General features: G+C 42.2%; 1 protein-coding gene across 2 annotated transcripts in view; it reads left to right on the forward strand.

Annotated features, from left to right (window-relative positions):
• The first annotated feature begins 218 nt into the window (after positions 1–218).
• PDE8A (phosphodiesterase 8A) overlaps positions 219–13,015 on the forward strand; it is a 155,870-nt gene continuing 143,073 nt past the window's right edge. The window contains exon 1 of one of the 2 annotated variants that reach the window (XM_050796136.1): positions 219–707. In XM_050796136.1, the coding sequence (XP_050652093.1) occupies positions 522–707 (186 nt within the window). In that variant the 5' untranslated portion in view covers positions 219–521. The remainder of the gene's footprint in view (positions 708–13,015) is intronic. The other variant, XM_050796135.1, reaches the window with a different exon arrangement.

Here is a 13,015-nt window from a genome sequence, read left to right on the forward strand (position 1 = left end):
AGCGGCGTGGGTGTCCAAAGCTAGGCGGAGTCTGGAGCCGGGGAGGCGGCGGCGGCGGCGGCGGCGGGAGCGGGAGCGGGGCCGGGCGCGGCCGGGAGCTCGCCTCCCCCGGGGGTCGCGCCGCAGCTCGGCGAGGGCGGCGTGGCTCGCGCGGCGTGGACTCAGCCGCTCCCGGGTAAGGAGAGCGCAAATCTCCTCCCCCGTATTTCCCCGGAAGCGCGGCCGAGGCGAGCGCGGCGATGTGAGGGAGGCGGCCGGCGGCTCCTGCCTCAGGAAGGGTATGTTCGGAGGGGCGGCCGCGGCACGCCACCCGCCTCAGTGCTCCCTTCCCACCGCCGCCGCCGCAGCGCCCGCACCGCGATAAAAGAGGCGGCCGCACTTCCTGACGCGAGATCCGCGCTCGCCGCCGCCCGCCCAGGCGGCGATGACACGGCGCCCGCGGCGGTCCCGAGGCGCCGGGTGGGCCGTTTGCTGACCGGATCGCGGCTACCTGCCAGCGTGTCCGCGGCGCCGCCGCCAGCATGGGCTGTGCCCCGAGCATCCACATTTCCGAGAGCCTGGAGGCCGAGGACGCACCTAGCCCCGCGGCATCGCCGCTGTCGTCCGGCGGGCCGCGCCTCCCGCAGGGCCAGAAGACGGCCGCCTTGTCCCGGACCCGCGGCGCCGGCCTCTTGGAGTTGGAGCCTCGCGACGGCAGCGGCAAGAAGGTAAGGGGCGCCGGGCACTCTGGGGCGCCGGGAAACTCGGGCCCGGCCAGTCAGTAACTTTCCCTCAGGGGCCGGGCGGGGTCCCCCTCCCCCGGGCCTCGGTGCCCTCTTGCCCCGCTTTGGTTGGTTCTGATTGACGCCAGTCGCCCGCCTTGCCGGGGCAGCGTTCAGAGAAGGACTGACCCAGGTGCCGCGACCCTGATTTCCTAGGGTTGCGATTAGGACGTCGCCTGTGTCGCGGCGTCGGTTCCTTGGACACATCCGACTCCCGGAGCGGCAGGGCCCACTGTGAACTTGACTGAGGCGCTTGCATCAATTTCCTCTCCAAGAACTGGTGTTGGAGGGAAACCCCCAGGACATACTGGCGCGCCCCTGCAATGTTAAATCGGTGTGAACTTTGTTCTTTTCCTGTGGTACAAAGGGAAGGGCGACTGGCCTCACCATTCTTTTCCCTTTCAGCTTTGTACATGCAGTTGCAGTTTACCATTTTCTTCCGGACTATTAGAATGTAATCTGGAACATCAGCTTTGCTTCATTGCACATGTATTTGAGGTCCACGTTTATTAGCATACATACTGTATTTAAAGCATATGTAATTAGAAAATACTGTGAAACGCGATTTTTGAAGCATTCAGCAGAACAAAGTTAATCTTTTATTAAGCAGACTTACTGGGACATGTTGTGACTGTTTGAGGTTGTTTTTTTACGTTGTGTGTCTTCTCCAGCCATGTTGCCTTGGCTTATGTTTTGTCAAAGTTTCTGGGCTTAGTCTTTGTTAAAGTTTTCTAAAGGAAAGATACAAAGGAAAAAGAAAAATGTGATCATGAAGGCACACAGCAGCAGCTTTCCAGTTCTCTCATTTCAGAATTTAAAGTTGGAACTCATGCGTTGGTTTATGTTTTGTTAAACCAGTAACAAACAACAACGACAACAAAAAATTCGTGAATGGCTGCAGATTGTTGGCTGTCATCCCTCTCATCACGACCAGTTTTTGAAAGAGTAATTTGCAAAATTTGTTTGATTTTCCTTGCTTGCTGAGAACTGCTGAACATCCCAAGTTTGAGGGATATAGTTTGATGTACTTTGTCTTACATTTCTAACAGTCGTCATGATACTTTTTCTGTATGAAAGAGGAAAGTCTTTTTCAGTGTTGCGTAATATAGTTGAAGTGATTTCCCCACCATTCCCATACCCTAAGTGAAAATTCAACTTTGTTCTGATTATCAGAAATTGAATTCCTTCTCCTATAGATTCTTTAAAGAAACCTCTGATGGTTTAGACTTATTAACTCAAGGTGCTCTTAATATCAGTGTTAAGCTATGTGTTAAGCCTACCTAACTGGCTTTAAAAAAGCGTTACACAGGTGCATATGGAAACTTTAACAGCTTTCAAGTTTTCAGTCCAAATCTAACATTGGTTATTTTGCAGACTAATGTGATACTTTCAGATTACCAAAGTAGCCCTTTTAGTAAGAGGCCCTTGTGTCTTACAGGCTTTTTTTTGTGGTGGGCTGGGTGTCCTAAAATTCACCTAGGTGTCTTGTAAGCCTCCCTGGTGCAGCAGCAGCTTGCTTTAGTGCTATCGCAGTGCCTTTAGGTCCCTGAGTTTGTAAGTGCTTACTTCAACCATTCTTCCCTATTGGTAGACTATTGTCTTGTGTTGGGGGCCCAGAAAATACTTTCATCCTTGAAGTGCCTAACCCAGTGGCATACACATAGTAGGTACTAAATAAGTGTTTACTGACTTCTTTAAAAATTGTTAACTGAATGATGAAACATTTTCAGTCATTGGAATTTGATTTCATAAAGCCTTCTATATAGACTTCAGAATAATAGTATTTCCAGAGCAGGAGTCAGATTATGAATTATAACACCACAACCACAGAAATAATAGCCCCATACTTGTTATTCATGAACTGTACATGTCGATACCTCATTTACAGATATTTTCATTTAGGCATGTCGGATAGTAGAGCAGAGGTAAATGTCAGCATTTTTTCTAGTCTAATATTTTTTCTTTATGAGAATGCATCTTTTTAAATTAAGATATTAACTATACTCTGGAAATTCATGTTTAGAGAAAGTAAACTGCTAGCAATTTAGCAAAATTAAATCAAAATTAATTTCTTTATATTAACATCTCAAGATGCAATTTAATTCATTACAAAATTTCTTTTTAAAACAGTAAGTCAGCATATCTAAGTGAATTTCAACAAGAAATTCATTGGGGGATGCTTTTATAGTCCTACAGTATTTAATAAATACCAGTTTATCAGTGTAGGTGGGAGATTGATAACTAATTGCATTTTCAGGTTAAGCAGTATGTACCCTGCGTTAAAGTGTATCCTGCATGTGTTCCATGGAGCAATATGTGAACTGCTAATAAGTATGAGAAAAGAGTTCCATCGTCTAGTAAGTTTTTGGGAAGTACAGGTTGAATATCCCTAATCAGAAAATAAGAAATGTTCCAAAGTCTGTTTTGAGTGCTGATATGATGCTCAAAGGAAGTGCTCATTGGAGCATTTCAGAGTTTGAATTTTCAGGTTAGGGATGCTGTGAACTGGTAAATATAATGCAGATAAAAAAAAAAAAATCCGAAATCCAAAACACATCTGGTCTCAAGCATTTGGGACAAGAGATATGCGGCCTATACTGGCTCAGACTAAGTTCAGCAGAGTTCTTTTATGTAGGACTTGTCAGAGAACCTAATTTGTGAAAGTAATCTGTGAGTCTCCAAGTGGTTTTTAGAGTGTGCAGCATTTCCTAAACTAGTTGATTATGGAGCCCTTTTCTTGAGGTATATGTCAGGCAGGCCACATGTTAAGACCTGATTTTTTTTGTGAGATACCAATATTCAAAGTACAAGAAATATACTTAACAGTAAAACTCAACGAATGTAATTTGCTTCTTAATGATTCCAAAGGTACTTTAGATTTTGTAATATATTAGGCTGTGTTGTCTGTATGAACTTATTTAAGTATTACTAAAAATACCCTCTAGATGTTTATTTGTTTCAGGAGTTTAAGTTTATGTGGTTATAGATAGTGAATGCTGTGTTAAGTTTGTGAACACTTAAGAGTTTTGTTTATTTTTAATCAGTGTGAGCCTTAATTGTAACATTTTAATATTTTCTTGCCAGTCTTTGGATTTACCCCATTTCCTCTTTCCCTAACCAGGACTTGAGTTGCCCTTGAAAGATTTGCATGTAGTGTTAGAGACCCTATGCTCTCCCCCCACCTTCCTTTTTGCAAACACCCACTGCACTGCTAATGATTGATGCTCCCCGCACCCCCAGTAATCAACTCTGTGAGATGGCAATCATGTTTGTTTTGTTCACTGCTATATCCCCCAGGCCTGGCACACAGTAGGCCTTCCATAAACATATGAATTAGATAATTTTGTGAACCAGACTGTAGAAGTTGAAAATCCACCCAGGCCAGGTAAGTAGAAATAGAAGCCAATTTTAACTAGAGTAGAGACTATAAAGTTTGGATTTGGTTTTGTGGGAATCTCTGGTTATTGCTCTTCAGAGCACTGTACGAGGCAGTAATATATTTCTACCCTGTTCAGCAGAGATTTCCCTATAAAGAAAAATTAAAGAGGCTGGATGCAGTGGCTCATGGTTATAGTCCCAGCACTTTGGGAGGCCAAGGCAGAAGGATTGCTAGAGCCCAGGAGTTTGAGACCAGCCTGGACAGCATCTCAAGACTCCATCTCTACCAAAAAATAAAAAAAAATTAGCTGGGCATGGCACTGCACACCTTTAGTCCCAGATACTTGGGAGGCTGAGGCGGGAGGATCACCTGAGCTAAGAAGTTCAAGGCTGCTGTGAGCCGAGGTCACATCACTGCACTCCAGCCTGGGCAACAGACAGAAACCTTGTCTCGAAAATAAATAAATAAATAAATAAAAGATGTAAGGATTAGTGCAGCTAAGGTGATAGATAATAGTACAGCTGCATGCCAACCGCTAATCAGGTGTTACTGCTATCAGCACTCACTCAGAATCTCAGACATTCTCCAGTTGGTCCATTTCTGTTTCCCTTTGCTTCTGTCATTCGCTTCCTCCATCCTCTTTTCTCTTACTTTTCATCACCTCCCCTCCCACTTCCATCTTCCTCCTTGCTTTTTTCTGCTGGCCCACCGTCCTGCATGAAACTGGCCACTCTTGCCATCTTAGTCAACTAAAGTTTAGTGATTTCTAAATGTTAGTAAGCAATGAAATAAAATTTATTGCCTGCTCCTAGTTTACAAAGTGGATTAGTCAAATTTTTTTTTTTTTTTTTTTTTTTTTTTTTTTTAAGACAGAGTCTTGCTTTGTTACCCAGGCTGGAGTGCAGTGGCACAACCTTGGCTCACTGCAGTCTTGACCTCCTGGGCTCAAGTGATCCCCCCACCTCAGCCTCCCAAATAACTGGGACTACAGGTGTGCACCATGCGTGGCCAGTTTTTTAAACTTTTTTTTTGTTGAGATGGGATCTTGCTACGCTACCCAGGCTAGGCTCACACTCCTGGGCTCATATGATTCCCCCAGCCTCAGCCTGCCAAAGTGCTGGGATTACAGGTGTGGGTTACTGTGCCCGACTGATTACCCCAAATTTTATATTTGGCAAAACTAAAGCAATTTTCTCTTTGTGTGTGACCTGACTGATTTTTTTCCTCCACTAGGGGTCTTTGACCCTTGCTAGATTATATGGAATTACTGAAAGTTTCCCTTTGCAGGTGTAGTTGAGAAAAATGAGACCAAACTTTCTGCTGCCATAAGTGACTACAGTTTATCTCCAGAGCTCAGGGGTTGTGAGTTCCCTCATCATTGTGTTCTTGTGCCTCTCAGTATATAGAAAGATATTTCTGTATTCATTTTCTTGAATTCCTTTTACATACATAAAATACTTTGCATTTATGTCATTTTTTTTTAGTACTTACTGTCATTGCCACCATAACTTTTTAAGTGTGATTCTTAAGATAGACATTGTCACAATTCTGTCACCTTAAACCTGTCCCTGACCAGCTTTGACCCTCACGTTGCTGAGGCAAGGTTTAGATAGGGTCTGTGGTCCCTTCTGGCACAAATGTTTCCTGTGAAGTGGCTTATGACTCTGGTTTTCCCTTGGATAGCTTGCTCATTTTGATTGGTTCCTTTTTTTTTTTTAGACAGAGTTTTTTGCTCTTGTTGCCCAGGCTGGAGTGTAGTGGTGCGATCTCAGCTGACTGCAACCTCCGCCTCCCAGGTTGAAGCAATTCTCATGCCTTGGCCTCCCGAGTAGCTGGGATTACAGGCTTGTACCACCATGCCGGGCTATTTTTTTTTTTTTTTTGTATTTTTAGTGAGATGGGGTTTCTCCATATTGGTCAGGCTGGTCTTGAACTCCTGACCTCAGGTGGTCTGCCTGCCTCAGCCTCCCAAACTGCTGGGATTATAGGCGTGAGCCATCGCACTCGGCCTTGGATTGCTTCTTAAATAGGAGAAGGTTCATGATGTGAGGACACAGGGTGAGGCAGACATCTCAGAATAACCTTAAAGGACAGAATATTTTAAAAAATTTAAAAGAAAAAAAAGAACAGAGGGAGAAGTACTTAGGACATGAGTAATCCCTCAGTCTTACCCAAGCTCAGTGGCTTCATCCTGGTTTCTCAGTACACTGAGGCAGTAGGAGGTGATGGATTCTGCAGTTCTTAGAGTGCAAACTATTCATATTAGTAATAACCACCATTTCTTGGATGCCCTCTGTGTTGCAAGCACCATGTTAGATGCTTTAAAGATATTATCTCATTTAATCCTTTCAACCCTGTGAGGTGGCAGGTATAATTTCCCTTTAGCAGATAAGACACCAGAGGTTAGAAACTTGCCCAGGGTCATACATTTAAGCTGGGATTCAAATCCACTCGTCCTGGCTCTCACCTGCTAGGTTGTTACTCTCTGTTAACTAGCTATGTTCATTGCATTTCCCATTCTTTCGTCTTCTGCTAAGCTGCAAATTTCACAGGTCAACTGGGTTTTAAGCAGGCATCTTGAATCTGCATTATCAGGATTTTGTTAAGTTTCGACTTACTGAGGAAGTTGGTTACAGCCCTACCTTAGGTTCCTGAGTTTGAGGAAGTTGAAGTCATCTTCAGCCCTATCCCAGTTAACTCCTGAAGCCAGATATTTTGTGATGCCCTCCGATCTGCCCTCTGCTGTCTGAAATGAGTTGGGAGGGCATCCCTTGGGAGTTTTTTTTTCCTTTCCTCTTTCTCCTGCTCAGGTTTCAGGCAGCCTGCCTTACCAAGAGTTCTCCAGGAGCTGGTTCTTTCCATTGCCCTTTGCCTAGGGTGCTGTTCCCCCACCAGTGCTGCAGGCACCTATCTTCCCAGGAGTTATTCAGGGCCCAGCTGAAAGCTTCCTTGAGCCCTTAGCTGGCTTGCACTCTTTTCTCTGCTCTTGGGACCTGCTCCTGTATCCCTGTGAGCCTAGGATTTCTGTCTTCAGCCTTCTGCTAGATTATAGGCTGCTTGAGGGCAAGTACTGTGTCCTAGTTTCATTATAGTTCCCAAAGTGCTTGGCACACTCGGTAAATATTTGGATAAGTACACCAGTCTCTAAGGCTGAAAGGGCTTTTATTCATGTTCCACGAGTCTATCTCACCTTGTTTAGATTTAACAAAAGTTGTTGGGGTGTGTTCTGTGTTTTAACAGAAAGCTAAAATACCCTTAAGCCAGTGATTAATCTGTGGGGTGATTAGTAAAGCTTTTACCTCTAATTTTGGCTGAGTTAGGGTTGAGCAATGTTCCTGGGTCCCCTCCTTCTGTTCTACTTTTGTTCTGCTCTGTTTGGTAAAGAGTGGTAGAGTATCATGTCAGAGAGCTGTTTTGACAAGTTTGTATTGCATGTCTTAGCTACAGGCACCATATTTGGTTTGCCCATCCACACAGACAGGAAGGATGTTGCAGATTTCCCAGAACTTTGAGGGTGACCTCAAGTAATTTGGGATGAAGGACTTTGCCGGTGCTTTTATTCTGTATTGGTTGGAAATACACCTTTGCTGTTCATCCTCTTTCACTGCCTGCCGTCTCTCTTTCATGTCCTATTAGTGAGCACAGGAGCTGCTTTACTTCCTCTTACTCTCCTTATAGGATAACCCAAAGAGCTAGTGGCACATTAGCAGTTCCCAGGTTGTCTGCAGAGGTTTGGTGTTGATGGCAGCTCCCTAGTGTTAAAAGACTATAGGAGGAGGAGCCAGAAGATGTGTGTTTTGGGTCCAGCTCCATCAGACTTTGGCCATGTGATATTTGGCAGCTCCTGATCCTGAGTTTTCTCAAATATGGAATGAAGCTAGAACACCTGGGTTCTGGTGAGGATAACTAAAAATAATCTGCGTGAAAGTGTTTTGTAAACTCCAGGACACTGTCACACGTAAGGATTGACCATTTTCTTATGAGAACCTTTCTTAAAGGCGAACTTGGTTCAAATATATTTGTTTTTTAATGCAGCTCTCATTTTTAATATAGTTTTGTTTTTCTCCAATATTTTGTGAAAATTTTCATAGAGCAAAGTTGAGAGAATTATGCACTCATATGCCTGCCATCTGGATTCTGCAGTTAACACTTTTCTATGTTTGTCTTATATCTATCCTCCTTTATCCATCCATCAACCCGTTTTATTTTTGGATTCGTTTCAAAGTAAGTTCCACCCATCAGTATACTCAACCCCTAAATATTTCAGTATGTATATCAAGTACTAGAGCTCAAAATTTGAATTTTGGGCATGGTAGCACACACCTGTAGTCCCATCTACTCAGGAGCTGAGGCAGAAGGATTACTCGAGCCCAGGTGTTCGAGACCAGCCTGGGCAATATAGCAAGATCTCATCTCAAAAGAAAAAATTAATTCAAAATTAAATAAATTCAAAGTTTACTTGTTTAAGTGTGAAATGCCATAAAGTAAAATGTGTAAATTTTATGTGTACCATTCGTGAGATACGACAAATGTATATGCCTGTGTACTACAAATCTCTATCAAGATAGAGAATTACGCAATATTATAATCACCCCCAAAAGTTCTATTGTGCTCCCTCTCCGTTCTTACCCCCAGCTACCAGCAACCACTGTTCTGAATTTTTTCCATTATAAATTATTTTTGCCTGTTCTAGATTTCATGTAAATAGAACCTTACAGTCTAGATTATTCTTTTTTTTTATAAGGCTTATTTCACTCAGCATAATGTTTTTGAGATTCTTCTATGCTGCACGAGTCAGTAGTTTGTTCTTTTTTCTAATTAGTCTGTTACATGAATAAAGCACAGTTCACTTATTCATTCTTTTGTTGATGGATACTAGGGCCGTTTCTAGTTTTTGGCTATTATGACTAAAGCTACTATGAATATTCTAGCATATGTTATTTTGTAGACATATGCTTTCATTCCTTTTGGTTAAATACCATGAAGTGAAATTGCTGGGTCATAGGATAGGTATATGTGTAGCTTTTTAAGAAACTGCTTGACTTTTTCCCAAAATAGTTATTCAATATTACACTCATGCCAACAATGTATAATAAAAGTTCAGTTGCTCTACATCCTTCCCATCATTTGGTGTTAATCAGTATTTTAATTTTAGCCATTCTGGTGGGTGTGTAGTGATATCTCATTGTGGTTTTGATTTGTATTTCCTTGATGGTTGATGATTTTGAGTACTTTTTTCATGTGCTTATTGTTCATTTACTGTATTGTCTTTTTAAAGTTTTTATTTTAATACTTTTTTATTAAAAGGAAATATAAATATCATCATGACCTCTGGGCAGGGAAGGACTGATTAAGCAAGTTACACAAGGTATTTCCATAAAGGAGATGGTTGATAAATCCAACTACGTTAAAATACATACCTTCTCATCAAAAGAGTGAAAAGGAAAGCTGCAGACTGGAAGAAGACATTTGCAATGCATAGTACCAATAAAGGATTAGTACTCAGAGAGGTCCTAAAAATAATAAGAAAACAACAGCCCAGTTGAAAAATTGGAAAAGGTTGGAACAGGCACAGCACTAAGAGGAAACCAAATAGCTAATAACATATGAAAAGATTTTCGACCTCATTGGGGAAATGCAAATTAAACCCACAGTGAAATAACATTTTATACTCATCAGATTGGCAGTATTTTGAGGAACTGCTCAACGTTAGGTAGAGGTGTAAATTAGTTCAACTACTAGGGAAACCCATTGCCATTGCCAGGTAGGGTTGAACAGGTGACCCTGTGACATAGCAGCTTCTCTCCTAGAAACTCTTATGTAGCTTTACTGGAAACATGTATGAGAATTTTCAGAGCAGCATTACTTTTAATTGCAAACTTTCCTGTAAAACCCAAATGTCCATTAACAACATAATGGATAAACAAGTTGTGGTATGTTCAAAGAAAGGAATACTTCACAGCTGTGAAAAATGAATGGATTACAGCTGCAGATATTAACTTTCATAAATCTCAAAAACTTAATGAGGAGAGAAGAAGCCGTCAACAAATTTATGAGGTATGATTCTTTTTATTTAAAGATTGATAGGCTGGGAGTGGTGGCTCACACCTGTAATCCCAGCACTTTGGGAGGCCGAGGCAGGAGGATTACTTGAGGCCAAGAGTTTGAGATCAGCCTGGACAACATAGCAAGACCCCATCTCTAACAAAGAAAAGCTAAACAATATATAGTAATACACACATAGGTGTTAAAAGTTACCATAAAATCAGTTCAGGCAAATAAAGTTTATTTTAAGTACTTAAATGTTTAACATGTTAATTTGAGTGCCTAATATAGAGGCTGTAAGAGGATAACAGGCCCTGCTCTCGGGAAACAATTAGTCCTTTCTGGAAAGGTGGGGTGGGTCTCTGACCTGGAAGTGATGATGGCACCTTGGGGGATGGATTGTGGAGGCAGGAGCTTGGTCTGGATTGGTCATAAGGTACAGAAAGAGGAAAGGAGGGAGAGGTTTGACCTGGGCTTAAAAGACTGGGAGGATGTGGATAAGTGGAAAATATATCTCTGGATAAGGGGAAGGAAGGGTACGGGGGTTGGGTGCATGTTCCAATTATGAGGAGGCTGACCAGGGATAGGAGGGGAGGTCTAAAAGCCAGGTTGAGGAGTTTGAAGTCCATCCTATAAATATTAGAGAACTCTCAAGGCATTTCATTTTCAGCAGGGTAGTCAAAGGATAAACATATTTCATGAAGATTAGGTTTCAGGCAAAAATTGCAATAAGTGGGGTGAGGGAAAGCTAGAGGTGGGGCACTATCCACGACCTATTGCAGTGGTTCAGGCACAAGGTATGACCAGGTATGACTAACTTAGTGCAGTGGTTTGGAAGAGGAGGGAATGAGGGAAGGAAAAACTGACTAGTGACAGATTGGATTTGGTGAGTGAAGGGGCGGAGAGTGGAGGGTGACTCAGAGGTTGGGGTTTACCAGCTTAGAAGGACTGTGATAACATGCCACAATTTGTACAGTGCTTTATGGTTTACCAAATGCTATTTTTGTACCTCATCTCATTTGATGTTCCCTAAACCATGGGGAGGTGGAAAGGAGGGATTTTATTTTCCCCGTTTAAGGCCTAAAGAAGCAGAAATTTAGAGATTGAATGACTTGTTCAAGTTTGTACTGACCACTTAACAGAAACAGGTTCACTGTAATAGCATAGGGGAGAAGTCAGAGGGAAGTGAAGTTAGGGAGTTTTTAAAAAAAACCTGTCTTGTCTTTTGGTTCTGAGTTCATCTTATAAAAATAAACTTTTACTTTTCCTGATTGTAAAAGTCATATTCATTGTAGAAAACTTTAAACATACAGAAAAGAACAAGGATCAGCCGGGTGTGGTGGCTCATGCCTGTAATTCCAGCACTTTGGGATGCCGAGGCAGGCGGATCACAAGGTCAGCAGATCGAGACCATCCTGGATAACAGGCGGATCACAAGGTCAGCAGATCGAGACCATCCTGGATAACATGGTGAAACCCTGTCTCTTCTAAAAATACAAAAAATTAGCCAGGTGTGGTGGCAGGTGCCTGTAGTCCCAGCTACTTGGGAGGCTGAGGCAGGAGAATGGCATGAACCCAGGAGGCGGAGTTCTCAGTGAGCCGAAATTGCACCACTGCAGTCCTGCCTGGGTGACAGAGTGAGACTCCGTCTCCAACAAGGATCACTTAAATTGTACAATCACTTAAATTGCACAGTCAGGAGATCATGCCTTATAAAATGGTGGTGTGTTTCCTTCCATCCATGTAGATTGCTTTAAATAACTGTAATTAAAAACTTTTTTGGGCTGGGTGTAGTGACTCATGCCTGTAAATCCCAGCACTTTTAGGAGGACAAGATGGGAGAATCACTTGAGACCAGGAGTTTGAGACCAGCTTGGGAAACATAGTAAGACCCCCATTCGCTATTAAAAAAAAAATGAATAAATAAATTAGCTGGGCATGGTGGTACATACCTGTAATCCCAGCTACTTAGTAGACTGAGGCTGGAGGATTGCTTGAGGCTGGGAGTTTGGGGTTGCAGTGAGCTATGATTGTGCTACTGCACTCCAACCTGGGTGACAGAGTGAGACGCTATCTCTTAAAAAGCAAAAAACAAAAATATTTTTAAAGCAGTTTTGTTTTTTAGTTCTAGGAAACATTTAACTATTATTTATTTAAATGCTGTCCCCTTAAATTTTCTCATTTTCTCTTCTGCAGCTCCCTCCAAAAGATAGATTGAGACGCATCTTGATCTGTTCTCCATGTCTCTTCACTTTTCTTTTACTTTCCCTCTCTGTGCTATCTTCTGGAAGGATTTTTTAGCTCAATATTTTAAGTCACGAATTCATTCCTCAAGGTCTACTCAGCTCTTTAGCCCACTGAGTTTTTAAATTTGAGTTTTTGTCTTCAATCTATGGTTTGCTCTTTTTTCATAACTGCTTATTCATGTTTTATGGTTGCAGCATACTCCCTTATCTCTTTGAGGATATTAATTATATTCACTTTAAAGTCCTATTCTGATTGCTGTTTATTAAAAACACTTTTTATTGAGTTATAAATACAATCAGCCAGGGTGTACAAAATCCCTAAGTGTACAGCTTGATGAATTTTCCTCATGCTCCCATGTAATCACCACCCAAATCAAGATAACATTTCCAGCTTTCCAGAAGGCTGCCTTATGGCTGTTCATTGTTTTTCAGTATTTTTAACATTTTATGAAAAATCTCAAAATACAGCAGTCTTGAAGAATTTTTCACAGGGCACCCGTGTATACCCAATGCCTGTATTTTACATTAGCATTTTACTGTACTTGCTTTATCACGTATATCCATGTATCCATTCTTCTACCTAT

The sequence above is a fragment of the Macaca thibetana genome, chromosome 7, assembly GCF_024542745.1.
Source record: "Macaca thibetana thibetana isolate TM-01 chromosome 7, ASM2454274v1, whole genome shotgun sequence".
Lineage (NCBI taxonomy): Eukaryota > Metazoa > Chordata > Mammalia > Primates > Cercopithecidae > Macaca > Macaca thibetana.